At 47.6% G+C, this 26,061-nt stretch overlaps 1 protein-coding gene and 1 pseudogene across 4 annotated transcripts in view; one reads left to right on the plus strand and one right to left on the minus strand.

Moving 5' to 3' along the window:
- Pknox1 (PBX/knotted 1 homeobox 1) overlaps positions 1-26,061 on the plus strand; it is a 57,907-nt gene that overhangs the window by 11,467 nt on the left and 20,379 nt on the right. For 2 of the 4 annotated variants that reach the window (XM_004842426.4, XM_004842428.4), the window contains exons 2-5: positions 10,149-10,217; positions 11,250-11,353; positions 13,674-13,801; positions 24,268-24,439. In XM_004842426.4, coding sequence (XP_004842483.1) covers positions 11,303-11,353; positions 13,674-13,801; positions 24,268-24,439 — 351 coding nt within the window. In that variant the 5' untranslated portion in view covers positions 10,149-10,217; positions 11,250-11,302. Of the gene's footprint in view, positions 1-9,197; positions 9,380-9,628; positions 9,729-10,148; positions 10,218-11,249; positions 11,354-13,673; positions 13,802-24,267; positions 24,440-26,061 lie in introns of those variants that run through there. The other 2 variants (XM_021256322.2, XM_021256323.2) reach the window with 2 other exon arrangements.
- On the minus strand, positions 14,455-22,851 carry LOC106009221 (oxysterol-binding protein-related protein 9 pseudogene; annotated as a pseudogene).

Here is a 26,061-nt window from a genome sequence, read left to right on the forward strand (position 1 = left end):
TAGTGACATACAGGGGCTCATCACAGACCCCTCGGGCAGTGGCCTTGCCCCGCTGAGGTCAGGAGCCTGACAGAGCCGAGGGTCCCAGGGCAGGGTGACTCCTGCAGTGGGGGTGGGGTGGGGAGGCGAGCAGGAACTCAGAGTGACCAGCCTGCAGGTGCTGGTGTGACCACTGAGCATACATGTGTGTGCACGTGTGTCCCGCTTAGCCATTGGTTAAGCTTGGAATTACAGTACCGCCTTTATCAGGAGCCAGCAGGAGTGCCCGGAAGGAGTTGGACAGGCCTGTCATGACGAATGAAGTTTCCACGTGCACTCCTGGAAGATGTGGAAGTGTCCGGGCCCCTGGCACGGCACTGGTTAGTGAGCACCACAGAGCTCGCAGCTTTGAACAGGAGTGAAGGTCCTTTCTCCCACCAGGAAGCACCCCTAGGCCAAAGGAAGCAAAGTGAGGTGGAACTGTATGTGGAATGTGACCTTTTACCTGAGAAAGGCTCAGGAATATTTGCTTTTAATGAAAAGCCAGCTGTGGTTTCAGCACTGGGAGGCTGAGGCAGGAGGGCTGAAAGTTTGAACTTCGCGCAGACAACTTAAACACTACAGGAGATCCTATCTCAAAATTTAAAAATAACAAAAAAACGAAAAAGGGCTGGGGATGTCATTAGTGCTAAGGCCCTGAGTTCAATCCCCAGTAAATAGGAAAGAGAAAGAAAAAAAGAGTGAGGGAAAGAAAAGCAAGCCTCCTTGTCCCTAGATTAGTAAAACTGGAGTTCCCCATACAGGAGGGAAGGGAGCAGTTATATGTTAGACTTCTGACAGTTTTCGTAGTTCTCATTATGGAGAGAAAATGTTTTCCTTCTGCCTGTCTTAAATTCACTGCTCGGGACTCTGTAACAAAATTATCAAGACGAGGGCACACAGGTACGTATAATGTCAGTTTCCTGCCACCTAGGCAGTAAATGAAGACTCGAGGAAGTGACAGAACCTGGGGCTTTGCAGGTCGGATGCAGAGTGGACGGTCATGAAGGACAGTGATGACACCACAGGGGTCACGGGTAACGGACTGCAGAGCTGTGTGGGCCTACCTGGCAGGCTCCTCTCTGTGCCGGGCCGTGCCCGCCCTCCAGCTCCAAGTGGCTTCTCTCACCTGGATAACCTGCTGGGTGATGGGGGCCCTCACCTGCCGCTTCTCAGGTTCACTCAGCATAAAATGCCTGGCAGGCCAGGGGCCGCACTTAGGGGAGCACATCCTAAGCCCCAGCAAAACCATGCTGTAGTTTAAAAGTTAAAACAAGAGGCAAAGTATTCTGTAAAAATTGAAGACAAAACAAGTCAAAAGAACTTAACTAAGAATTGAGTTGTGGATTAACTACAGACAGGAGTTTTTACAGGTGACTTAAAAACAAATTGGCTTGTGATCCTAGTGGGATAAATCCTAGAGACAAAGGAACTACAAAGAGATCTAGGCAGGTTTTAGTACTTATATTGTTAGTGATAGTATTAGTATTGCTATTTTGAACATATGTGTCATATGATAAGTCAAAAAAGCCATATTACTGTCATTAGGAAATAAGATTTCCAGGGTAAAAGACATACAGATAAGAAATCAAAGCAGTTAAATAAATATACTGTAATCCTAAATTTGAATTGGAGAGTCCAGTGGTAGCATATTTTTAAAAACTATGAGAAAGTATCTCATAACTCCATTCAGTAAAAAGGCCTAGACTAGGAGTTGGTTGGGGTTGTGGTTGGGGAGGCCTAGAAAAAGCCAGTGCCAGTAGTACCAAGCACATAGCACCTAGACCAGTCCCTAAATGACCTACTGAGAGCCCTGGTGTTAATCGTGGATGGTGGGGTCTAGGGATGGAGTTCTGGGTTCTGGGCGTCCTGGACAAGGGACTGGATGTAGTGCCCGAGGGTAAGGAAACAGCAGCAAAGTTTATTAAAGCCAGAGTGGCTCGAGTGCCGAGGGTGCAGGGGTCGTGAGGTTCTGCCTGCTTCAGAGCCCCGCCCGGGGCATCCTCCAGAGGCTGACTGATGGGCCTGCTCATGCCCTCTGCGTCTGCTGCACACACCCTTTCCCATAATTCATTCTTACAGTTGTGTGTATGAGGTGCAGTCCATATGTATGAACCTCAGTGAGTGCCGGGGGAAGGCAGGGCGCTCTGGTGCACCTGGGTCTTGGTTTGGAATTTTCCAGAAAGTTCCTGGGTGGACTTGGGGACTTTGTTTCCCTCGTCTAGACCACCATGTGGTAAGCCATGGCAGAGGTGAGTGGAGGGGAGTGGTCCCTTAGAGCCCCGAGCTGTGCTGTCTATGTCACATACCTTGGCTTAATGGCAGAGTCTAGGTGTGCACAGAAAACGAACAAGATAAACCTGGAATAGCTCATTCTCCCCTGAAACCAGGAAAACTGTGGAGAACCCCAACTCCAAAAAGGAAACAGGGCCAAGGATGTAGCTCAGTGGCACCACACATGCGTGCCTCACAAGTGCAAGGTCCTGAGTTCCATCCCCGGTACAAAAAAAAGGAAACAAAACAAAAAGGCTGGGGATGTAGCTCAGTGTGAAGGCCCTGGATTCAGTACTCTATATAAACCACAACAACAATAACAAAAAACCAAACCACACACACACACTAAGTTGAGTGCACTGGTACATTCCTGTAATCCCAGGAGGCAGAGTTCAAGGCCACTGTGAGCTATATACTAGCGAGACCCTGTCTCAAAACACTAAAACTGCAGGGTTGTGTTAAAGAGCATAGAAGCTAACTGAAGGGCCTTGTGTTGTCAACAGTGAGGTAATTTTAACATCAAGAAAGAAGTGCAATAAATACTTAACACAGTGTTCAAACCCATGAGATCATAATGAGCTAAAAACAACCTCACTGGTCACCATTTGGAGAACACTAGGGAACTAGCACATTGTCCTGAAAGCATAGTCAGAAGGGAAGAACCAAGCAGTAAAAATCCCAAAAGTGGCGGCTGCTGGGTGGAGAGTAGGCTGGGAGTTGGGTGGGGTGGTGACGTGGGAGAAAGGCCAGGAGGCTCTTTCTGGGCCGAGGAGACAGCCGAGTGGTGAGGCAATGGAGTGGCCTGTAACTTAGTTGTGAAGGCCCAGCTAGGAGACGTCTCCACAGTGAGGTCTGGAGAATAAGCTCCTGACCAGGCTCAGGGTCTGTGCCATTCGCATGTTAACTTCTGTGCTCCCACAGGTAGCATTAAGAGTCCTGTGTGTACTGTGAGTACATGGGTGTAGAACAGAATCACACACGGTGTAATATTGAAAGCTGCATCCTTATCGTGATTGAAATTAATTCATGCCATTTACCTGATGGATCACCCTCAACTGTCTTAATGTTTCAGGTTTTGAAAAATGCTGTGGTTTAAAGATCAAATTGATAAAACTAACAGACACCAATGTTGTACAAGTTGTTGATTACTCTCCTAATTTCCTCGTGAGTTCTACATTTATCTTAACAGCAAAATTATTTTGTGCCCACACAGTGTTATGTAGAAAAAATGGAATGTAGCATACCTCCCCATGGGTCCCACCGTGTTCCTTACCGTTAGGAGCCTGCTGAGATCTGTGCCTGGATATGGGCCTACAGCAGTGGTGGCGAACCTATGGCACATGTGCTGCACAGGCTGTTTGTATCATTGAAAGCCCTGAAAGGCTCGCACCGCTTGCCTAGTGCCGAAAGTGGTGGAAGAGTGGCTTCTGAGGGGCATTGGCATTGTCTTGCTTCTAACTGCATCTGACAGTCTTTATTACCTCACAGTTCCCTGGGGTACAGGAAGGCCAACACCATAGTGTGTAGGGGTGGAGAAGCCTTTGCCACTGAGGGTGCAGAAATCTCTTCCTCTGGCAAAAATAATCTCATCAGAATCTAGGAGTTCCGTGTCTGCAGCCTCATTAGGTTCCTCCCAGATATCTCCGTCCCAGTTCACAGGATCCCATTATTTTCCTGTTAGCACCTTCATTTTAACTGCAGATACACTCCAAGGCTGAGTGTTAAGCTTGTGCTGTAATTCAGCCAATCTCGTCATGAAGGCTTGGGTTTAGTTTTTGGCAACTTCAGTCCAATAGCTGAAGGAAAGAAGATTCTCTTTCAGAACACTCTTAGAACCCTTTAGATTGTTTATGTTTCTGGATCTTGGAATTTGAAGCTTTTAGCTCATCCTTTCCCCTTATTCCTTTGTCCAGAGACGCTGAGAGCAATGAGCCAGCGTCATTATATTTCTTACTCTTTCAGAATGTTCAAAGGTATTGTGTACTTTTGCATCTTATATCTCACAAGTGGTGAATTAGGATAATCAAATGGATCTGTGTTGTGGATTACAGTACTTTAAACAGCTCATACCTTGGACTGTCAGTACTCCAAGCTATCAGAAGGAGAGATCATGGCAACTTTAGGACTCATCAAATTAGAGAGCCAGTTCCAGAAACCACTAACCTGTTAGAGAAATTCATCTATATAATTTTGTTTCTCTAGAATCACTCCCAGTACCAGACTCTGTATTGGTTAGCATTCTCTAGAGCAACACAGTCAGGTTAGGTGGCTCACGGATAGGAGGTGGGAGAGTCCACATGGCTGTCTTCGTGCTGGAGGGACGGAGGATCCAGGAGCTGCTCAGCCCAAGATGGAAGCTGAAGAACAGGGGATCAAGGACGCAGCACCAGTCCAAGGTCCACAGCCTGGGGGGTCCCTGGAGTCAGTGGTTCGGGGCTGCGCTGAAAGCTAGAGACAGATGCTCCAAGATGATGGCAGCAAGAGATGCACCCACTCGAGCAGGCTGGAGCTTCTTGGAAATGAGTGAACATCCTTCTCTTCCCATTGGGTGCCACCCATAGCTAGGGTGAGCCTTCCTCCCTGAGAATGCTGGCCTGTGTGCCAGTCCTCTCTGTAGACACTCAGTGTGCTGTGCTAACCCACCACCGCGTTTCCTAATCCAGTCAAGGTGACACTTCTGTGGTTAAAGGCCATAACAAAAAGGGATACATGTACCAACCAACTCCCCGCGAGAAATGTAAACATTGTGTCCACATATGTAATAAAAATTCATTTAAAATGTAAAAAAAATTTAAAATTAAAATTTAAAAAGGGTACATTATTTAAGCATTTGTATTTCTTTGTGTTGTTTTTTTTTTTCTTTTGGTACTGAGGATCGAACTCAGGACCTTGTGCTTGCAAGGCAGGCAGTGGAACCACTGAGCTAAATCCCCAGCCCTTTATTTCTTTACTAATGAATTTTAATACTTCTTTTTGTGACGATTGGAAAGTTGTGTCTTTATTATTTTTGGCCTTCAATGAACTCTGGGGAGGGGACTGAAGTGACAAAGAATTTCGATAAATGGATGAAACAGACAGAAAGCGTGTGTAGCCCTTAATGTAGAGCATTAAGTGGGTGAGCCTTCCCTGGGATCTCAGAGCCCTGCGACACAACATCTAGAAGTGAAAACACTGTGCTTGAAGATTAGAGAAACTTTCTGTGTGCTGTAGTGGAGATAGGCATCCACTGATTGTGTGTGTTTCTCTCTTGCTTTTTTATTTTTAAAGTAGCATAAAAGGATTTATTCGGCAGAAATTTGAAAGTCCATACTCACATGAGTGAAGGCCCTCAAGAGAGACATTCTACAGCTTGGACATGGGAATATATAGGTATTTTGGCATTGGAAATCTGTGGAATTTGTGACTCTGTAGCAAAGTCCCTCTTGCTCTTGGCTTAGGGCAAAAGCACAGCCCACCCACAGACAGACCGTGGCCCGTTTGACAGGTAAAGGCATGAGCCCCACTGAAGTTTTGTTGGGAGGGGTGTGGGTGATCTAAGATGTTTTGCCTAAAAACATTCTTTGAGCTCTCCCAATCTGTTTCTTTTTTTTTTTTTTTTTTTTTGGTACGGGGGATCGAACTTGGGACCTTGTGCTTGCAAAGCAGGCGGTGGAACCACTGAGCTAAATCCCCGGCCCTCTCAATCTGTTTCTTAAGTTTTTTCCTTTTCCTTTTTCAGTCAGCTAACAGTATCTAAGGGATTTGGAGTATAATGGGCCTAAGAAAAAGTAGCATAAACAAACCTAGGAAATACTGTTATGGATAATCTTAGGTAAATTTGACTGTTCTGAAGTTGCATCTTCTTAAAAGTATAGTTTCTTTAGTTCTGATTTTGCTTGTTTCCTTTCTGCCTATCTATTACTTCCACCCTCCCACCCCCCAACTTTGATCCCTTATTCTCAAGGAGTACAGAGGGGCTGAGGATCCATCCTCTTACACCTGCTTCAGGCTGGGGAGGGATGTTGATGCCATCAGTTTGACTGATCTAAAGGAGACAAGATAGGTTTGGTTGTTTGGTAAGCCATCATCTTTTGATAGTCAGGAAAAGAGGCCAAGAACATTAACAAGTCATTGACACTTAAGCTTCATTTTATAACCAGCAGGGGCCAGGAAGTTCTCTCCCGCCCTCCTGCCCTCCTTCCCTCATTCATTCACATGGTGTAGACTTTGCACACGCTAGGGAAATGCTCTGCCCCAGAGCTACATCCCCAGCCCCAGTTACCTCTTAATCTCAAATCAGCCTTAGGGTATTACATGATGCATGAAAGATCAATATTGGATAAAGAGGAGCCTCCCAACTGGTTGTTGTGGATCAGGTCCTTTTAGTTCTTTCTGAGTAAATGATAGGTTTCACTTCTTTACTCAGGTTCTGTCTTGGGCCTACCCTGTCCAGCGCTGATGGACAGAGGCCTTGGACTGAGTCCAGGTCATAGTTCCTGTGGCTGTGTCAACCTTGTGCCTTCTGCTGGGAGCTGCACCTGCCCAGTTGGGGGAATGGAAGTTTTACTACTGCATGGTGGTGGATCCCTTTGCTGGGGGTGGAATTCAGTCGGAAGCCCCACAGATGCTGGAAGCCTGTAGCTCCGGTGCTTGGGTGGGGCCACTTTGAGAGTGTGGCGCCATCTGCTGGCAGCTTCCTTGGTGTCCAGTAGGCGTGCGGGTCACCTTGACTCCACTGCCCTGTATTTACTCAACAGTATGTTGGGCAGAAGGAGTCGTACCCCCCTCCCCTTTATAAGTCCTTGCCTGGTGTTCTGATGCAGGGAGAGCACATGTCCAAAGCTTGTGATGCACATTGCAAATTTTGCTTTTAGAATGGTTGAGCCAATTGAGAGGTTTTAACCAGTTTTGAAAGAGAACTACAGGTCTTTATGTTTTTGAATAAAATTCTGATCACCCCTCATTATTTATTATGAACATTTGGAGACAAAGCTGAAGGAGCAGGACTGTGGTTGCCTGCCACCTAAGCCCAACAAGTTGGTGTCGGCCCAGGTTAGTTTAATCGTGGGTGCACTTTTGCTGACCCGTGAAGCCAGCTGTGGACATGATGACCCTGCAGCTGAGCCTCTTGGTGTGTATGCTCCGTGTGAAGACACACTGTGGACCCGCAGCATCATCACTCCATCAGAGCAGCAAACTCTGATAGTGACTTTATTCTCACATTTCCCCAGTTTTCTTAAATTGACTTTTTCTTTTGTACTGGGAATCAAACTCAGGACCTTGCACTTGCCAGGCAGGCGAGGCGCCACTGAGATAAATCCCCAGCCCTCTTAAATTGACTGACAGCATTATTTTCTTTCTATTTTTCTGTTTTTAAATTTCTTTTTCTCAGATGTGGCCCAAGTTGGCCTGAACCTCTCGCCTTAGCCTCCTGATGAGTTGGGGTACAGATGGCTAGAGTGGGTGGCTCTGTGTGTGCTGTCACGCAGTCATGCCTGTAAATGCACAGGTGTGTGCGAGGCACACCTGAATCTGGCTCTTTATTTCTCTTCATTAAAAGCCATGAATTCACACTGGCACTTCCCTTTCCTCCCTCACCACAGCCCTGAGCCTCCAGCCTTTCCCCTACACATTTGTCACTTCTCCCTTGTCCCTGCAGCTCTGGCTCTCAGTACCCACCCTGTCTTCTCAAACTGGGACAGCTCCCCCAAGCTTAAAAAGCCTTCTACGTTTGACTTTTACCTAAAACAGAACAAAAGCCCCAGGAGGTACGCTGGAGTGTGAGGAGTGAGTAAGAGGGTGTGCACAGGTACCCACAGGCCCCGCTCTGGTGCAGTGTAGCCCGTCTGCGCTAGGGCAGGGTGTGGTGGGGCCCTAGTGTCCCTGCTGTGGAGCTCAAGCACAGGGCGCCAGTCTGCCCCGGCCTGCAGGAGCGTGTGTTGCCCTAGTCCTCCACCAGACTGGCTCAGGAAGCCTGGGCAGGGCCTGGAGGGGACACTGCCTCAGGGTTCGCCTCTCCAGCCCTCTCCAGGTGTGCCTGCAGAAGTGTTGTCTGCGGGCCACCTGGGAGCAGCGCAGCTGCACAGGAGCCAGAGCATGTGCAGCTGCTGGGTGACAGTGGCGCTTTTAGACTGACTTGTGATGTAGGACTCACTGTGTGGAAGGTGTACCTCGGCGACATTAGCAGCAGACACTCCAACCTTGGGCTTTGTTAGACAGTAGGGCCAGGGAAGAGACCTGTCCACGGGAGGGAGCTCAGTGTCTCTGGTTTGGCTATTTTTGAATGAATGCTTTATAGAACACATTTCTGTCTTAAACACTGTGAGACTTTCAGGGGTTTGCACTTCCCTTTGGCCATGGCTGAAAACTTCCTTATCCTGGTTCTGAGCCAGCTTCGCTGTTGCTCAGTGAGGCCGTCCCACTCTGGTTGCCTTCCCTGTGAGGTGCAGCTGATCCCGCCATGTGCCAGCATGTGCAGGAGTAACCACAACAGTGCATGTGGGTGGCCCCACGCAGCTGCTCGGGATGCGCTCCTTTTCCTTCCAGAGGCCCTGGTGCTGTGGCCTCCCCAGCCAAGAAGGGAAAGCTACGCAATAGGGAGCTGCTCTCCATGTCTGCCTGAGGTGTAGAGGTGTCCCAGGTGTTAGGGTTTAGATCTAGACTGTTCCCCCAGAAGCCCCGTGCATGCATCATGGGGCTTTTGGAAGGGGATTGGATGGGTCATGGGTGCAGATGTGTGTTTTAGAAAGCGTGGAGAGTGGACTGCAGCAAGGCCAGGCTGAGGCCCCTCAACCAGGTGGGAGTCCGGGTGATTGGATCCGAGGACGGGGCTGGTCCGGAACTCACACTGGAGACAGAGTTGGGGTTTGGAGGGGAGACAGGCTTCGATCAAGGAAGAGCCCTGGGAGCTGCTCAGGGCTCCGCTTGCAGGCGCGTGGGGTCTTTGTCCTGAGAGCGGTTCCAGCTAGCCTGAAGCACAGCTTTGAGTGTGAGTCACGCCCATGAAGACTTTCCTCCTGGCCCTCATCAGTGCACGTAGTCCATTGCATGTGCGACTGGTCCCTGCACTCAAGTGGCTTCTGTTGGAAGTGCTTTCCGACTTTTCCAGGTACACATGTGGTCGGATGGCTCCTGGGGCTGGGTTCAGGCCACGCACTTCTCCCTGCTGCACTCCCTGCACCTTTTTGTCACCAGTGGCTGTGCGCAGCCTTCCTCTCTGTGGATCCTCAGCATCCTCCACGTGGCCGGTGCTCCCTGTGTGGTCTCTCCTCCTGCCTTCAGGGTGCCGCTTGGTTCAGCTCCTCACCCTGTGTAGTGTTCCCCCATCTCCTAGCCCTGCTTCCTCCTGTCCCTCCAGGTCTCCTCCAGACGTGTGGTTTTACACAAGGTATTCATGAGCTAGGGCCACATGTCAGGTTGCCGCAAGCTGGGTGGATTAGACAACGGAGCACTGCCAAGTATGTGCCAGCCCTGGATTCCATCCCCAGCACTGGGTGAAATAAAATTTGTTTTAAGCTAGAAATGTATTCTGTCATCGTTTTGGAGGCAGAAGTCCAGCATCAAGTGTAGACAGGGCCACACTCCCTCACCTCTTCCTGCTGCTGGTGCCCATTAATCCCCAGCTCCCATGGAGTACAGTCACCCATGCCTTTCCATCACTGCCTCCTCCTCACTGAGCATCCCCTGTGGCCTCAGATCCTCCCCTCCCCTTACACCAACAACCAGTTAGGGATGCTGACTCTGGGACGCTCTCACCTCAGTACCCCCGGGCACGGGTAGGGGGTGGGGGTGGGTGAGAGCCCTCCTTCCTGACTGGACCTGATGCTGACCAGGTGTGCTTCATCTCAACCTGAACTGTCTCGCCTTGTTTCCCCCAGGCCACAGGCGCCGCTCCTCACCTGTCTGTTCCTCTCTGGACCTGTGGCTCTGCTTCTCCAGGTGCTCAGGTGAGAAATCCATGGCTCCTGGCTTCATCCTCATTGACCTGCTTGAGTCTGTGTCCCTGGCTGTGTCCTCATTGGCCTGTTTGTTTCTGTGCTTCAATGTGTAGAACAAGGCCTGACATATAACAAGCGTTTGCTGGAGGCAGGAGGAAGCACATTACTCCTCCCCACGTGCTAGCTTCGTGGCCTTGGCCACACCCTCAGGCTCCTCAGATGGGGAGTGGGTATCACAGGAGAAAGCTCTGGGTCTTCAGTGCTCGGGAGGTGGCTCCACAGCTGCTGCCAGTGCTGCTGCAGGTGGCTGGGACGTTGTTCCCAGTAAGACATGCTGATGATTTCTTCTCTCTCTGCTTGGCTTGGACCGTATTTGCTTTAGAGTCTCCCAAAGTATCGCTCACTTCCCCTGGTGACCTTTGGTGGTCCTGCTAGTGCAGAACACATGGTAGGATGACCCTTGACCTCTCCATGACCTCCTGTGACATGCACCATGACATTGCTGGTTTGCCAGCTGGGGTTCAGCTCACAATCTGTACACTCCTCTGAAATGCTCCTCTGCATCCATATTGCAGGTGCTTGTTATGGCCCCTGGCCCATCATTCCAGCGCCTCAGTGTTATTTTGAGGTTGTATGTTGTCACTGAGCAAATGGCCGTTGTCTCTGTAACTGCATTATGCACATGGCTTTCTAGGAGTGCCATCTCCTTGAGCATGTCGCTTTCATTCTGCATTAGTTGCTCCTTTCCCTGGGGCACTGTCTCTCTGGCTCATTGTACCATCAGATCTTGCTTACACGGCTCTTCCCTGAGAGGCTGCCCTCACCGTGCAGCCTGGAGCCACCCTGTGCTGCCCTGCTCTCCTTGGTGTCCGTGTCCCGCATGTGGAAGTGCTCACTGGTGCCTGTCAGGCGGAGTGGGGGCCCAGCACAGGTTAAAGGGCAGCATTTCCTTTCTGTGTAAAATGTGTGTTTTGTAAACACCATCTGATGCTGTGGAGGCCGAATGCTGCTAACAGATGCCCTTGGGCCTTTGTTTTCCAGACACCACCTGCTTTGGACTCAAGATGATCTGATGCCTTAAACCCTCGATAACCATGATGGCCACACAGACCCTGAGTATAGACAGCTATCAAGACGGGCAGCAAGTGAGCACCCAAGTGTTCTGCATGCTGGTTACCACTGGTGGGCCTGGCACCACATGGTGGACAATGCTGTGTGTTCTCGTTCAATCTTAAATATGTTATGCTTTGTTGTATGTTGGCGTCCCGAAAGATAAGCTATAGAATTATTCAGATTACTTCCACAAGTGATACCAAGCTTGCTAGTAATGTTAGCGCCCCCTCTCGCATCGTACCTTTTTAAAGCCATTGTTAATTAGCATTGTGGCTTTGGAAGAACAGCTGGATGTTTGCCTAGCATATACAAGGCCCTGGATTAGTTTAATAAAAAAGAAAATCTCTGTTTTTGACCCTCTACTTTTCCCTCCCTCCCTTCCATTTTTTGGTGTTGGGGTAGAACCCAGGGCTTGGTGTTCGCTAGGCAAACACTCTACCACTGAGCTACGTCCTTAACCTGGACAGTGTGTTGGTGGTGGTGGAGATTGAACTTGGTGCCTCCACAGTGCAGCACCCAGTGCTGCATCCCCAGCTGTTTTAAAAAATTTTTTTGTTTTGAGACAGTGTTTCTCCAAATTGCCCAGTCAGAATTTGAACTTGCAGTCCTCTTGCCTCAGCCTCCTAGAGTACCCAAGCTCAGTGATTTTGATAATCGTAGATTCTCGTGTTGAGGGTCACAAAACAGGGCTAAGCTGACCGACTTTTACATGGGAGTTCTGGGGTTTCATCTCCCAGGTACAAGCGTGCGAGGAGCTGTCCCGGTCATCCGTCTGCTCTTTCTGCCTTGGGTGCACTTGGGTGGCTGTGCTGCGACTGTCCTCCCGCTGCGGGTGGGGCTCCTCCCTGACTGCAGTGCGCTGTGGTTTGGGTGTGCTGGTGGGTGTGCTCTGTGACCTGCGACCTGCAGGAGTCGAGGAGCGTGCTGCCTGCCCTGTGTGCTCTGTGCTGAAGAGGGCCCTGCCCTTTGCGCCCTGCTTAGCAGGTCGGGGTTGGGAGCCCTTGCTCCCTGCTGCCCTGGGAGGGTTGAGTGAGACCCGGGCAGCAGCCTGGCTGGTCCCTCAGCAGGAAAGCCCAGCCCTCGGCCCTGTCCCATCTGCGTGTGGACAAGGAGAAGTTTGCCATGACAAATTCGATTTGCTTTTTTTTAAACTGAATTGTTTAAGGATATGAATACATTTTACCCAAGTGAAAAACACATAGCTTATTTAAAGCATTTAAATCATGTATCTTTAAGACTTTTAAGTAAACACAGCTGGTCTTTCCTTCCTATGCGTGAATGCAGACACCCCGGCTGGGCTATCACACCAGGGCTTCATGCATGCCAGAGATGTGCTCTCCCTGAGCCGAATCCCCAACTCGTGTAAAAATTTTTATAGCTTACAGCTGTGAGTGGTGGCACACACGTATAATCCCAGCACTCGGGGAGACTGAAGCAGAAAGATCACCACCTTTGAGCCCAGCCTGGGCAACTTAGAGTCCTAGTGATACCCCGTGTCACAAAAAAATTTTAAAGGTTAAGGATGTAGCTTGGTGCAGAGACCTTAGGTTCATTTCCCAGTATTGGGGGGTGGGGGGTGGATATGGGAGAATTTCAACCCTGTCGCAGACATATAGCATATTGGATTTTTAGTTGTTTTTAGAAAACAAAGAGTTTAGAGTACAGTGGCACCTCAGTTCATGAACACTTTTTTTTTTTTTTTTTTTTTTTGGTACTGGGGATTGAACTCGGGTCCTTGTGCTTGCAAGGCAGGCAGCGGAACCACTGAGCTAAATCCCTGGCCCCCATGAACGCTTTTGTTAGCAAACAGTTTGGTTCACAATAGAAGCATTTGGCCAAATTTTGTTTGCAAATTCTCCTTCGGGTGACAGACACAACTATGGCCATCTTTCCCACATAGACACAAACGTGGCTATCTTTTCCAGATGTACCACTATATTTTATTTTCCTTTTCTTTATATTATTAAATGTGAGGATATGTAGCAAGGAGATAAACAAAGATTTCATATGTAGAGTTTCCCTCAGTGGTATATAGTTGTAATTTTTTGGCGGGGGAGGTACCAAGGATCGAACTTGGAACCTTGCGCTTGCGTATAGTTGTAATTTTTAAATCATAAGCATTTCACAAATATTGGTCATCTCAGTTCCTAAGCAGTTTGGAAATCTGACCTTTATGTTACCCACTTTTAAAGCATATTAAATTTAAAGACCTCTTGTTAGTACCGTAGTAGTCTCTGTATATCATTGCCAGCCACATTAAGTGTCTGACAATTCACCATTCTGATTGTGTTCCTGTTTGGGAATAGAACGTAATTTGTCTTGTGTTCAGTAACAGAACTTCTCCTTTTATAGATGCAAGTGGTAACAGAGTTAAAAACGGAGCAAGAGCCAATCTGCTCTGAACCGGATGCGGAAGGAGTGAGCCCTCCTCCCGTGGAGTCTCAGACCCCGATGGATGCGGACAAGCAGGCCATTTATAGGTAGCACCAGGGTGCGGGTGCATGGGATTTCAGAGGGCCCGCAGTAGTGCAAGCCTGTTAGATGCCACTGCAGAGCTGGTGGCAAGGCAGTGGGGAGGTAACCCTGTGGAATGGTGCAGTTTGCTGGGTGAAGTTGATGTTACTTCTAATGACTAAAAGAGAATGTTTTAGAATATAAATGTATATTTAAGGTAATCTTGCCAAAAGAAATCTTTAGCCCCATATAGTCTTGTTTGTTTGTTTGTTTGTTTGTGGTGCTGGGGATCAGACCCAGAGCCTTGCTCATGCTAAGCAAGGGCCCTGCCACTGAGCTATACCCCAGCCAGACCCAGGTGGGTTTTGGGGAGGAGTCTACCAAACATGAAGAAGAAAAGAGCAGTGGGTCTGTAGAGTCTTCCAGAAAACAGAAGGCGGGGAATGCTGCCAAACTTGCCAGGACCTGACCTGTTTGGACCAGCATCCCTCCAAATTTAGGTTCATCATCATCAGTAAAATTCTAACAAATAAAATCCATCAGTATAGGGCTGGGGATTTAGCTCAGCGGTACCGCTACCTGCCTCGTAAACGCAAGGTCCTGAGTTTGATCCCCGGTACAAAAAAAAAAAAAATCCATCAGTGTATAAAAAGAAAAATGCCCAGTGACCAAGTGGAGTTTATCCTGCAATACAAGACGGTTCAGCATTAAAAGTCCACCAGTGCATAATATATCTTGATTCTTCTTTATCCCCAATCCCCTCCTCTCAACCTCAGACCCCGCCCCCAAATAAAAACAAACTTCACCAGTGAGATCCACAAGGTGATCATGTCCATTGATGTGAAAAAGCACTTGACAGAATCCAATCCATAACCATCTGGGTATTGTCCAAAGTTGTCAGCTAAGGGCTGTATTGGGGAACTCTATTTACCTGAGGAAGGGCACCCACGAAACAACCTTCAGCTAACATCTTATTTACGAGTGAAAGACACAGTGTTTCCCCCGAGATTGAGAATAAAGCAAGGATGTCCACTGTCATTACTCCTTTCCAACACTGTAATGGAAGTTCTAGCCCAGGCTGTATGGCACGAATAGCAATAAAAGGCATACCAGAGTAGAGGTAAGTTCAAGGAAGAAGTAAGTTGGTAGTGCGCGGTGGCACATGCCTGTAATCCCAGCCTAAGCAACACAATGAGTTCAAGGCTACCTAGAATTAAATAAGACTCTGTCTCAAAAAAACTCCAAAACAACAACTACAACAGAAAAACCTGATTGTGCATAAACGACAATTGTCTGTGCAGAAAGATTCCAAAAAGCCTACCCAGAACTTCCAGAACTAAGTGATTTTAGTAAGGTTTCAGGATACAAGGGCAACACACAAATCCTATTTCTATACCAATAATGTACAATTAGAAGCTTAAAAGGATCTGGGTGTAGTGTCACGTGCCTGTAATCCAGCACTCAGGAGGCTGAGGCAGGAGGATTGCCATGAATTCAAGGCCAGCCTGGGCTCCATAGTGAGTTCAAGGCAACCTAGACTACATAGTAAGACACTGTTTCAAAAGGAAGGAAGGAAGGAAAGCAAGCAAGCACGCTAGCTTTAAAAGGCAGTACTGTTTATAAGAGCTCCAGAAGAAAATTAGGTGTAAATCCTTTGTGCTGAAAACTATAAAATGCTGATTTAAGCAATCAAAGACCTGCATAAATGGAGGCCATCCTCTGTTCCTGGGTTGTTAGAGCCAGTGCAGTTAGGGTATCAGTATCAGATAGGCTGCAGACTGAACTCCACTTGACTCCATCCCAAGCCAAGTCCTAGCAGGATGGTTCTGTACAAACAGGCAAGCTAATCTGGAACTGCATACAGAAGACAAAACAGCCAGAGCAACTTTTTTTTTTTTTTTGGAGAGATTCTCACTATGTAGCTCAGGCTGGCCATCCTCCTGCCTCAGCCTCCTGAGTGCTAGGATTATAGGTGTGCACCACCATCCCCAGCCAGGACAATTTTGAAAAAGAAAAAGTTGGAGGAAGCCACCTACCTCATTCTAAAACTTACTGTAGAGTCGCAGTGACTGACATGTGGGACCAATGAAAGGAGACATGGGCTAAGAGTCCAGAGACAGACCTGTGAGAAAGTGGTTCATTCGACCGCCAACAGAGGTGCCAGCTGGGCCCGCTCATCTTTCAGCAGACGGGGTTGGACAGCCCCGCGTCTTATGTGTCCGAGACAGAGGCAGCCGGCCTTGGCCTAGCCTCGCGTCTTATACTTACTTTGAAAGCTGTAATTCTTCCAAAAGCAAATCTTTCTGGGTTAGGTAAAAAGTTGTTAGGACAGCAAGAACATGGCTTATAAAATCGAAAGTGGAAACTGGACCTGACCAACATGCAAAACTTCTGTTGTGCTGGAAGCTCTGCTAAGAGAGCGAGAAGGCGAGCTACACGGGGCACAGAGGGCCACGTGGCCCGCAGGGGCTGTGTCCAGGCCATGACAAGACCACAGGCTCAACGGGAGACCACCATGCAGTGGCAGACTGACAGAGCAGGCGAGCACACACTTCGGTCGCCAGAGGGTCCGCAGGCAGCAGAGCGCCCACGAGAAGGTGCAGGTCAAGTGGTTCAGTTCATCCCCGGGAGCCCTCATTCTCAGACTGAAACTCCGTACCACTCAACACTGATCCCCCATTCTCCTCCTCCTCCGTTGTCCTGTTGATTTCTATGAATTCCACTCTTCCAGGTATCTCATGTAAGTGACACCATACAGTGCAGTCTTTGTCTCATTGTGATTGGCTTCTTTCATATTGTATGACATTTTCAAGGTTCCCATGTGTTATGATGTGTCAGAGTTTCTTCCTTTTTAAGGCTGGATAGTATTCCGCATGTGTATGTACTCTACCACATTTTGTTGTATTCCTCCATCAGTGGACCTCGGGTTGCTCCCACCTTTTGACTTTTCTTAATGCTGCTATGAGCCTAAATGTGCAAAGACCTGTTCAGCTGTTCATTAATGTTCATAGATGCTTTATCCACGGCTGTCAGGAACTGGAAGCAACCTCAGTGTTTCTCGGCCGATGAATGGATAGAGATATCACCACGATGTGGGACGTTGCTTGGGAGTTAAAGGAAAGGTGTGGTCCATGCAGTGACTGGCATGAATCCCAGCTGCAGGTGCGGGGTGACCGAGGTTGTTCTCAGAAGGCTGAGATGGTGAGATTCATTTACATGGTCCTCGCAACAGGACCAGGCCCTGGTGATTGGGCCAAGTCAGCGGTTGCCCAGGCTGGGGAGTGGGGCTGGGCACAGGGGGATGAGAGGAGGGTTTGGGGGTCTCGGAGCTGCTCTGTGTCTTGATCACGGTGGCGCTCACGCACACACGGTGTGTAAATGTGTGGGTCTGTATGCCAGGAAGAGTCCATTCTACTGCTGGATGATTCATCAAATAAAAGTGTTTTTAAGACCTTGATTTTCTATACCTCAGAACTAACCCAATTAAAAATATTGCATGAAGGGCCGGGAATATAGCTCAGTGGTTCCGCTGCCTGCCTTGCAGGCACAAGGTTCAGAGTTCAATCCCTGTTATATAAAAAAAAAAAAAAAAAAAAAAAAAATATATATATATATATATATATATATATATATATATATATATATAGCATGAAACATTTCTGCTCAGAATTGCCACAAAAACTATAAAACCAGGAATGAGCCTAACATCAAGGAAGCCAGAACTACATAGAGAAAAGTATAAAAAAAAATTTTTTTTTGGTAGCAGGGATCGAACTTGGGACCTTGAGGTTTTGAGGCAGGCGGCAGAAACACTGGGCTAAATCCCCGACCCCAAAAGTATAAAAATTTTAATGTAGAATGTAAGCAAAAACCAACTAATAGAGAGTTGTTCATGTCCCTGCATAAGAGCACTTAATGCCAGGTGTGGTGGCACACACCTGTAATCCCAGCACCTGGGAGGCTGAGGCAGGAGGATAGCTGCCAATTTGAGGCCAGGCTGGGCTACATAGTGAGTTCAAGGTCAGAGAAATACATAGCAAGACCCTGTCTCAAAAAAACAACAAAAGGGGCTGGGGACTTAGCTCAGTGGTTTCACAGCCTGCTGCGCAAGCGCAAGGACTCGAGTTCGATTCCCGGCACCAAAAAAACAACAACAACAAAAAGACCACTTAGTGTCCTGAAGGTTTCACTTTGCCTGAGCTAATTTTTAAATTTAAGGCAATAGCATCTAAATCCAATAGAACTGAAAACAAAATTTTAAATATGATTCTAAAATTCATCTGGTGGAAAATGTACAAGAAAACTAAAAACCAAAAGTTTTGTTTTGTTTTGCTTTGCTTTTTAAAACCTTACCACCTTGAAAAGAAGAGGAGGAACTGGAAGGAAGACTCTCCCATCTCAGCTACAGTTGGCTGAGTCCTTCCCCACCACGACATTTAAACAACCCCCAGGAGTCATTTAATTAGCATGGTGTTACTGCAGGAATACGTAGGTGTGGGGCTACCAGAACAGAATTGAGAGCTCAGAGGGAGCCCTGTGCACATTTGAAAATATGAACGGGGCCTTTCAAATCAATAGGCAGAAGACAAACTAATAAATATCAGAGGACCAACTGACTATTTGGGAAAAAAAATCCTAAGTTCTTAAAAAAACTCTAGTTGAAGCCAGGTGTAGTGGTGCACATCTGTAATCCCCGGACTTGGGAAGCTGAGGCAGGAGGATTGCCCAAGTTTGAGGCCAGCCTGGGCTACATAATGAGTTCAAGACCAGCTTGAACTCCATAGCAAGACCCTGTCTCTCAACACCTTCCTACCTAAAATCCAGTTGGAAATTCAAATGTATGTAAGAAATTGGAAGAAAACACAGGAAAATATGTATAGCCATCAATTAAGAATGCCTTCTTAAATAAACCCAAACTTGAAAAATAAAAAGCTGATAAGATGTGAATCCCACAAAGCTAACCCTTTCTGTGACAGAAGATGTCATAGACAAGTCAAATGACAAGAACCCGGCTGGGAGCAAAGGTGTGTAACAAAGGAAAGTATTAATATTCTGAAACCTCAAGGCCTCAGTAAGCAAAGGCAAACAGCTAAAGTGGTGGAGCAGGCAGGTCCCTACGGAGGACCGCGAGGGGCCAGACATGGAAACATTGAATACGGGGGCATAGTATTTTGGTCTACCAGTTGCCAAAGTAAAAACGATGAGGCCAGGCACAGTGGTGCACACTTGTAATCCCAGCTGTGCAGGAGGCTGAGGTGGGAGGAGCGGGCACAGCCTGGGCAACCTAGGAAGACCCTGTCTCAAAATCAGTTTGTTTGTTTTTTTGTGGTACCGGGGATCAAACTCAGGTCCTTGTGCTTGTGCAGCAGGCGGTAAAACCACTGAGCTAAATCCCCGGCCCAAAATCACTTTCTTTTAAAGTTAAATATGTGGTTTCTCTTACATGAGAAACTCAAAATTAAAAAAGTCAGAGACTAAAATAAGGGAGAGACAGGAAGCAGGGGACAGACTCTTTGGAGATTAGGAAGGGGGTCCTAGGGGGAGGGGAGGGACTGGAAGCTGTTGGTAGACACACACACCGATTTACCAGGGTGAATGAACTGCTATGTGTTGTTTTTTGGTTTTTTTGTACTGGGGGTTGAACTCGGGACCTTGTGCTTGCGAGGCAGGTGGCAAAACCACTGAGCTAAATCCCCGGCCCTGTAACTGTTATGTATCAAAGCATACACTAATTGTCTTGGTTATTTTTCTCGTTGCTAAGGCAAAACACCTGGCATACACAAGTTGAAAGGAGGAAAGGTTTGCTTTGGCTCACAGTTTGTAGAGGTTTCAGTCCACAGTCAGCAGACTCCAAGGCAGGGTGGCGTGGCAGAGGGGCCTAGCAGAGAAGAAACAGCTCATGGTGTGGCATGCAGAAGGCAGCAAGCAGCCGCTGTCTGTCTTCTTTCTGTCCCTTTATATTCCACCCAGACTATAAACCTATTGATTGGTGCCCACACCCAGCATGGGGCTTCCATTACCTACCCCTTTAATCCCAGTTTCGCACCCTAATCTAGCCACCTTCGAACTCCCCACCTGTGAGCACCCATGAGGCTTTGGGGTAACATCTGGATACAAACCATAACAGTAATAAAATGAATTTTGGACAGGTCTGGGGTCTGTAGCTCCTGTAGATCCCTAGAACTCAGAGGGTGTGGTGAAGAACTTTTTTAAGGTTAGAAAAATTACTTTATGAAGCCTTAAGAATAATTAAACTGTAATCCAGGTTTAGATAAATTTAATAGTTCAATTCTAAAATAAAAGTATAGATGAAATAATGAAAATTCCTAACACTTGATTTTTGATACATTGTGCTAATTTTCTAGAACAACTCTGAGGAACCAGTATTTACAGATGAATATTTATGAAAGACCTGCCATCATCAAGGGTGTGTGAGTGTGTGTGTGTGTGTGTGTGTGTGTGTGTGTGTGTGTGTGACCCAAGATACATAAAGTAGGAAACACTTGGTATGTCATGTCTTGAACTAGAGCGCAGAGTATGAGATTTGGGGTTATAAATGCTTTGCAAAGCACAGGGTTTGGAAAAGGAGCAGACATCTTGTTTCAAACCTGAGGTTTTTCTCAGGACTGCAGTCAGAAATGTAACTGCCAGAGGAAAAAAGAAGTGTTTCCTGCTTTAATTATTCATCTGCATCAGAAAGTTGAGCATCCCTGAGAAGGAATCACTGCAGTAAGAAGGAAGCGAGAGATTCTCCCAAAGGAAGATTGTTTGTTGCTTCATTAGGCAGAGCTACCACCTGGGTCGTCAGGCGTGAACTCTGTTTCCCAACCTAATGCTTCAGAGCACCAAGACGTTTCAGTAATGGTTCATCGTAAACCTAGCATTCTCCATCTTCATGGAACAACCTTGTCTCTTGTCTCCCACTGAACTTCATTTTCCTTCCTTTCTCCAGCCTCTGCTCTTTGCCTTTCTTTTTTTTTGGCATGGGGTGGGGGGGTGGGGAGGGGTACTGGGGATCGAACTTGGGACCTTGCGCTTGTGAGGCAGGCGACGGAACCACAGAACTAAATCTTTGCCTTTCTTTGCCTTCAAGTCTGTGCTTCAGTTGCTGCATCAGTATCTGATTTTTAAATGGAAAGTGACATCCTTCCAAAGGCAGCATGACTCATACTCATTCTGATCTTCCAACTTCCTCACTTTCTTCTTGATTACAGGCAACTCCTTAGTATCAGCAAAAACTGTATTTTCCCCGTTGCATATTTTGCATACACTATACCATTGTATTCCCTTTCAATTGAGCAAAAAGACTTCTTATTGTTTGGAGAAAAAAAATCTCAGCAGTAATTCTGTTTCTTGCCCCCACAGAAAGGTTTAGTGTGGAAGATGATATTTGCACTATAGCCTGTTTTGGAACAATTAAAACTGCATTCTCCTTCTAATTCCACTGAGGGCATTGTGAGGATAGACCTTCCATAACCATTAGGGAACTTAAGGGTGTAATGTTTGTCATTGTCTCGACAGGAGACACAACCCTGCCCTCTGTTGTGCACCTCATTTAGCATCCCAAGGACTTTGATTTGGTTCAGATGTGAGTGCTGCATTGGATCTTCTTGCTAAATTAACACTCAGCACAAAGGCTAAAATTGGTGGATGATGGGAAACCTCCTCAGCCATGAATGTTACACTGTTTTTGGAAACCCAAGGAACAGGTCCGTCTGAATAACTCGGTGTTCTCTTGGTGTCATTTGGTAACGTCCAGTGACACTGGAAGATCCCACCCAAAATGGGGTTGTCGGGCTTTGGGGACTGATCCTTTCCTTCCTGCATGAAAGGCTGAGAGGCACCATTTCATGGCCTGCGCCATTCGATCCCTGGGAGCCTGCTGGTCACTAATGCTCACAAACAGGTCCGGATATGCAAAAAGGTCAGCATACATTTCTAGAAGAGATCTTCTTTCAAGGATAAATGTTGAAAGAGCGACTTTAGCAAGATCCATTCTGAGGCTGACCTGTGACAAGAGGTGCTTGATGACACTTGTGCTCCTCCACTCACCCTGCCTCCCGTCGTCATCTGTCATCATGGATCAGACAGGTCAGCATCACTTGTTCCACTGGATGTGGGAGAACTCAGCGATTCTGTGGTGTCTGTGCGCTTTAGGCTGTTTCCTCAGCTGCTGTGGCTCGAGACTGAGGCAGATCCAGAAGACTCTTTTAAGCATTTTGGGGATGAGCTGCTTTGATGGAACTCATTAGCGCCATAGAACTCATCTTCACTGCTGGAGTCCGAGAACTCCAGGACTGTATCTGGAGACAAGTCAGACTGCTATTAGGTGGTGAACGCTCACTGCTTTAGCAATCTGTAGCAACACAATGCAGTGTTTAATCAATTCTGCCTTGCTGTTCATGAGTTTCCGTTTTCTTTAGTTCTGTCAAGATCTGTAGGTAAGCATCGGCTTTCTTGTCGAAGTCTTGGACACTAGGAACAAATCCTGAATCTAAACCTGCGTGGGGGGCCACTTTGTTTGGTTTTTTTGGGACAGGGTCTCACTATGTAGCCCAGGCTGGGCTCAAACTCGTGTGATCCTCCTGCCTCAGCCTGCGGAGTGCTGGGATTACACAGGTGTACCACCACATCTGGCTCTATTTTCATTGATTACCATTTCTTTTTCTTTTTTAAATTGTAGTTTTTTAAAAAGTCTAAACATAGTACACAATTTACCATTTTTTCTTTTCCTTTTTCCCCAGTGCTGGGGATTGAACCCAGGATTCTACCTATCCTAGCCACACACTGTACCACGGAGCTATCCCTTCAGCCCCTTGCAGTTCACCACTTCACTGGTTTTCAGTGTGTGGTATGGTAGTGTGAAATATAGTTGCATTGTTATAAAACAGATCTCCAGAATTTTTTTCATTTGCAAATCTGAAACTGTACCAGGGATGGCAAACCTTTCAGACTGAGTGCCCAAACTGCAACCCAGAACCCACTCATTTATCACAGAGCACCAACACTGCAGTCAAACCTGAATGCTGCAGTGCTGGGGCGACTTGGCTCGAGTGCTAAAGAGAGGGCTCTGCATGCTAGCTGCAGCACTCGTGCCATAGGTTTGCCATCCATTAAATAGCCGATCTTTCCTTTCTCACCCACAGCCTGCTGACCACCGTTCTACTTTCTTTTTGTGGACTTTAGATACCTCATAGAAATGGAATCACACAAGAGTTGGCTTCCTGTGACACATTATTTCCCTCAGCGTAATGCCCTCAGGGCTTCTCCCTGCTGTAGCTTGGGACCCTAGTAACCGCAAGTGTCGGCACCATTCGCTTCTGAGCAGCACGGCCAGTAGCTGGTCCTGTCTGCACACGGAGGTGCTTCTGTGTTGTCTGTGAGTTTTATCAACTCAGGCGACCCCTGTGACTCTAGGTGACCCATGACACTGGCGTTTCATGTATGTGAGTGTGCAGTATCCTTTAGAGAAGGGCACAACCGAAACATGAACAGCCACCGACTTGGGGGCCAAAGAGGAAGGAGGATAGGCGATGTGTGGTACCCCCAGAGGGTTTCTGCCTGACCTGTGGGGTCTGAGTTCTCTCCAAGAGCATGTCTGCATCTTCTGTGTACCAGACACCATGTCACACCCATCAGGGTGACTGTAATTAAAAAGAAAAACGGAACACACCAGTGTTACTGAGAATGTGGAGAAGTTAGAATCCTCGTATGCTGCTGATGGGAAGGGGAAAGGGTCTGGCTACTTTGTAAAACAGTCTGGCAGCTTCTCCAAAAATTAAAAGTAGAGTTACATTTAGGACCGGGGATTTAGCTCAGTGGTTTCGCTGCCTGCTGTGCGAGTACAAGGACCCGAGTTCGATCCCCAGTACCAAAAAAAAAAAAAAGTGGAGTTACATTCGACCCAGAACCTCTGCTGCTGCACACACACCCAAGAGAAATGACAACATGCTCCCGCAAGCGCTTGCACATGGATGTCCAGAGCAGCAGCATCCCGGATAGCTGAAAGGTAGCTGCAATCCGATGTCCACCAGTCGATGACCAGAAAAACTAACTAGCTTGTCCTCACCGTGGATCTTGCCTCCACCAAAAGGAATGAAGGACTGGCACATGCACAGTCCAGCATCGGTGAGGCCTGAAAACATGCAGACAGCAGCCAAACACTGACAGCCACATATACTTCCTTCTATATGAAATGTCTGGAACAGATACATAGAGAGAAAGTGGCTTCCTGGCAGCTGGGCTTAGGGAGAAGTGGAGGTAACTGCAGTGGGTACAGGCTGCTTTTGTAAATGATGCTGGTGTTCTCAATTTGGAACAGATCTAGAATATGCTTGAAAAAAACTATTGAATTTTACACTTTAAGTGGTGAATCGTGTTACATATGAATTAGAGCTCAACCAAGCTGCTCTGAAATCATGCACATGTATGAACCAAAGCATGCACATGGAGGTAGAGAACATACTTTTGTTCTTTGTTCTTTTCTCTCCAGGCATCCCCTGTTTCCATTATTAGCTTTGTTGTTTGAAAAATGTGAACAGTCCACGCAAGGCTCTGAAGGCACGACTTCTGCCAGTTTTGATGTGGACATCGAGAACTTTGTCAGGAAGCAAGAGAAAGAAGGAAAACCCTTCTTCTGTGAAGATCCAGAAACTGACAACTTAGTGAGTAAATGTTTCTCTTTTATGTTTTATTTTCACAATTTAAAATCTGTTCATGACACTTTAAACTTATATTTAGAACTCCAGATTGCTTGTAGTTCCGCTAGAGGGTGTGACCGTTCATCTGTCAACTTCCTTGGATTAGGAACGCTTAGCAAATTAGCAGAGGGTTCAAGGGTGCACATCTGGGGAAGCGTGCCCTTGGGTGCTGAGTCTGGTCCCTGCCCCTTCTCCTCTGCTCTGCTTCCTGGCCACCACAAATTCAGCAGCTTTGCCTCTTCTGCCCTGATGTTTCTGCCTTGGAGCCAGCAGGCCATGGACTGAATCCCTTAAAATGTGAGCCAAATTAAACCTCTCCTTTAAGTTGTGGGTATGGAGTATTGTATCCCAGCAACAGAAAAGCTGACTAATTCAAGGGGAGAATTGTATAATTATAAAATAACTTACTTTACAAGCCAGGTGTGGTGATGCATACCTATAATCCCAGCAGTTGGGGAGGCAGAAGCAGGAAGATCACAAATTCGAGCATAGCCTGGCAACTTAGTGACTTAACAAATCTCTCATACAAAATACAAAAAAGAGGGGGTGTAGGGATTTAGCTCAGTGTCATAGCACCTCCCGAGTTTGACCCCGTAACAAAAAAAGGGGGGAATTGGGAATGTAGCTCAATAGCAAGGCTCTGCATTCAGTCCCAGTCCTGGAGAACGAACCCATAACCAGCTTCGCAGAGTGTTTAATGTGATTGACCTCAGGCCTTCCCCTGTCTAGTTACCTTCTCTTTTAACATGCAAATAAAATAGTTTGGGTTCCACCCCAAGTTCTTGGGGGTTCCGTCAGCAGTGTCTCAAAGGCTCCCTGGGACCAGCTGCTCACCCAAGTGTCTGTGCTTAGCTCCTTCCTTAGCTGAGCCCTGACCTGGGACCAGGGCTGGAGGACAGCTGTGTCTCAGGCTGACACTCCCATGGTGCCATGCCGCCTCCTGCTTCCAGAGCCCAGGGCCCTCTGCACTCTCCAGAGGAAGTGGAGAGCTGCGTGGGGCTCACGTGGTGGGTCCACAAAATCAGCCAAGCCCTGCGGCAGGCGTGCAGCACCAGCAGCCTTGGTCAGGGTGCCCACTTCCTCCTCCTGCCAGGGGACAACAGGTGTTTGCCCGCCTTACAGATTTGGTTGACACAGACCAGGCCCCAGGTGCCATTGCTAGATTCCCTGAGAGCGCCCTTGGGCCTTAGCAGCAGAGTCTTTGCAAACTTCTTCTTGCTAATAAACTGCCAGGTATTTGCTTTTTAAAAGTCTTCTTGTGTACTCAGTCCTGACCACCGGCAGAGGTGGAGGTGGGCTGTGTGACTTTGGGTCTGTCTCCTGTCTCTGGAGTGAGATGAGCAGAGCCTGTCTCTCCCCCAAGGCTGTGTCTTGCTTCCATCCCTCTGTTGGCCCGTGGTGAGGGGAACCAGTATCCTTTACTCCCCGCCAGGCTGCAGGCCCCAGCGTTCTGCCTGGCACAGGGCCTGGCAGAGCTCACTGCTCGGTAATTCCTGTTGCCAGCTGATGGTTCTCCCGTTGCATGGACGCATATGCATCACCTCACAGGCAGAGGGGGGCTGTGACTTGGCTCCTGGGCAGGCGGT

The sequence above is a fragment of the Heterocephalus glaber genome, unplaced genomic scaffold, assembly GCF_053883595.1.
Source record: "Heterocephalus glaber isolate CG9 unplaced genomic scaffold, H.glaber_assembly_v1.0 deba00000122, whole genome shotgun sequence".
Taxonomy (NCBI): domain Eukaryota; kingdom Metazoa; phylum Chordata; class Mammalia; order Rodentia; family Bathyergidae; genus Heterocephalus; species Heterocephalus glaber.